Raw genomic sequence first — 2,396 nt, forward strand, 5'->3', positions numbered from 1 at the left:
CACTGAGCCCGTCTTCCCTGATGGGCCGCCCCCCACCCCCGCGGTGCAGCCGGGAGGGGCACTCACGGGTGCAGGACGCCGAGGGCGGGTCGTTGGGCGAGCGCGCGTAGCTGTCCTGGCACACGCAGAACGTGGAGGCGTTTTCCAGGGCCCGGCTGTGCTCTGGGCACGGCGAGCAGAGGGGTCGCCGCGGGGACACTTTGTAAAACCCTGGGGGACAGGCTGCGAGGAGGGGCCGGTGAGGAGGGGGCTCCTCCGCAGCTTGTCTCCCCCTTTCCTGGCTGTGCTCATCGGAGTGGGGTTACCTCCCTGGACTGTGATGGGGAAAGTCGGGACTCAGCCCCTGCAGCGCGGCCCCTCGGTCCTCACGATCATCATCCATTTGGTCCTTATAACAACCTGTGATGCATGACTTCACCCCATTTTTATTTATTTGTTTGTTGAGACACGGTCTGGCTATATAGTTCGGCCGGCCTTGAATTCATTGTAGATATAACCCAGGCTAGCCTCGAACTCGTGCCTCAGCTTCCCAAGTGCTGGGATTGTAGGAGTTGGCCAGCAGGCTGAGCATCACCCCATTTTTTTGTTTGTTGCTTTTCAATGAAAAGATTGCTCACTTCCCATCACATGTACTAAAAATGAAGAGACTAATGCTATTGAGCTTAAATTGCCCAATGCCCCACAGCTATCGGAAGCCCAACCCAGCCCGGCCTTTCAGAGGCCACAGTCCCTGACTCTCTGGAGGAAAATGAGCTGAGCAGTGTGGTCCTGACATGAAGAAAAGAATGGAAGACAGGAGCCCCAAGGCTGGCCTGGACTTGCCCAAGGACAGACACACACCCACACTCCCGCTCCCACAGATGCTGACACACAAACACATTGTCAGAGCTCAGGCTCCTACCACTGTCCTTTGGTCACTGCATCATAAGTTCCAAGCTCACATTCTGGTCTCCCGTTTGGAAGTGGAGCCAGGTAGGTGGAGGGGGGTGGAGAGAGGAGAGGGACTTTGACAGTTTCCTGGACCGTGTATCAGACCCTAGTCTTGACACCTACTCAGTTGCTTCTCTCTTCCGCATCTCACCCAGAGCACAGATGCTAACAGCACAGGCTTTTAAAAAATAGCTCAACGACCGGGATTGCACGCCTCATTTGCTGTGTGGCTTTGGGTATGTCAGTTGTCCTGTCTGAGCCTTGACAGGTTGTGGGAGGACACCGAGACGAAACAACTGAGATAAAACATGAGCCCTGTACAGACAGCTCTTATGCAATAATGGTGGTAATTGCTGTTCCTCTCTCACAGGCCTGACACGGAAATGAAGAGACACCCACTTTAAAATAATTTCTGTCCAGCTGGACCAGGGAGGGAAGAGGGATATAGTGAGTCCTGGTCTCTCCTCTCTGAGCTCGGGTGGGCCTCACCTTGCTCCCTGGTCTCCCCTCTAGTTTAGCTGATGACCCAAGGCAGCTGCTGTCCAGCTCCGAGAAGACCTAGCACAGCAGCCTTAGGAAGAAAGGTCTTGGTGAGAGAGGAGGGCTGAGGATAGCCATGGTCTTCAGGGCTTACACTTGGAGGACCAAGCTTGCCCAGAGTTCCAGGCAGCATAGCTTGGGGGAGGGTCTCCCCCAGGAGCCTTTGGAAGTTACTGCCTCCATGATTAGTCGTGGGCCTAGCTACCACTGAGGCTGGGACTCAGAGCCTGGGTTATACGATGTTAGTCAGATATGCCTTGTGCCTCTCTGGATTTAGTTAAATGGGACACTAACAACAGCCTGCCTGCCTGTGCTGTGGAGAAGGGGAGGGCCAGAGTAGGGTTGGGTGCAAGGTCACAGGGCATGAGGCAGGAACGCTGGAGGTCCTCACTGCTGTGTGTAAGGGAAGGCTGCTGTCCTAGCTGCTATGTGTGGTCCCATCAGGGGCAGCACAGTTATCTCTGCCCCAGAGGCTCTATTTGAAAGAGGTGTGGGTTGAAGAGCAGACTCAGAAAGGGATTCCTGAAAGCCAGCACCTGCCTCTCTTCCTCAAGGTCAGAGTCAGAATTTCAGAGGTCATCTAATTCAGCTCCCACTGGCCTGGTCCTCTGGCAGTTTCAGAGCAGCAGCCATGGTCCCTGATCACATACTGCAGAATGGGAAGTTAACCCCCTTCAGAGGCTACTTTCGTAGATCATGGCAGTTGAAAAGTGCTTCTTAGGAGGATCCCAAATTAGCTTCCTGGTCTGTCATCCCCCTAATGCCAACCCCTGGATGGAGCTCAGTGTACCCTGCAGAACCTCAGAGAATATATACCTGCTTGGACCCTGACTCCAGGGCAGCCCCACAAAGATCTGAAGATACAAGTCATATGCCTGGGTTTTTCCCCAAAGAGGAACCCCGATTTTTTCACTAATTCCTCTAGA

At 54.2% G+C, this 2,396-nt stretch overlaps 1 protein-coding gene across 1 annotated transcript in view; it reads right to left on the minus strand.

The window, feature by feature from the left end:
- LOC104863556 (ephrin type-A receptor 10) overlaps positions 1–291 on the minus strand; it is a 28,136-nt gene extending 27,845 nt beyond the window's left edge. The window contains exon 1 of the mRNA XM_019207700.2: positions 67–291. Within this exon, the coding sequence (XP_019063245.1) occupies positions 67–291 (225 nt within the window). The remainder of the gene's footprint in view (positions 1–66) is intronic.
- Between the last annotated feature and the right edge of the window lie 2,105 nt (positions 292–2,396).

This window comes from Fukomys damarensis, unplaced genomic scaffold (assembly GCF_012274545.1).
Source record: "Fukomys damarensis isolate Sample0158 unplaced genomic scaffold, DMR_v1.0_HiC HiC_scaffold_23, whole genome shotgun sequence".
Classification (NCBI taxonomy): Eukaryota; Metazoa; Chordata; class Mammalia; order Rodentia; family Bathyergidae; genus Fukomys; species Fukomys damarensis.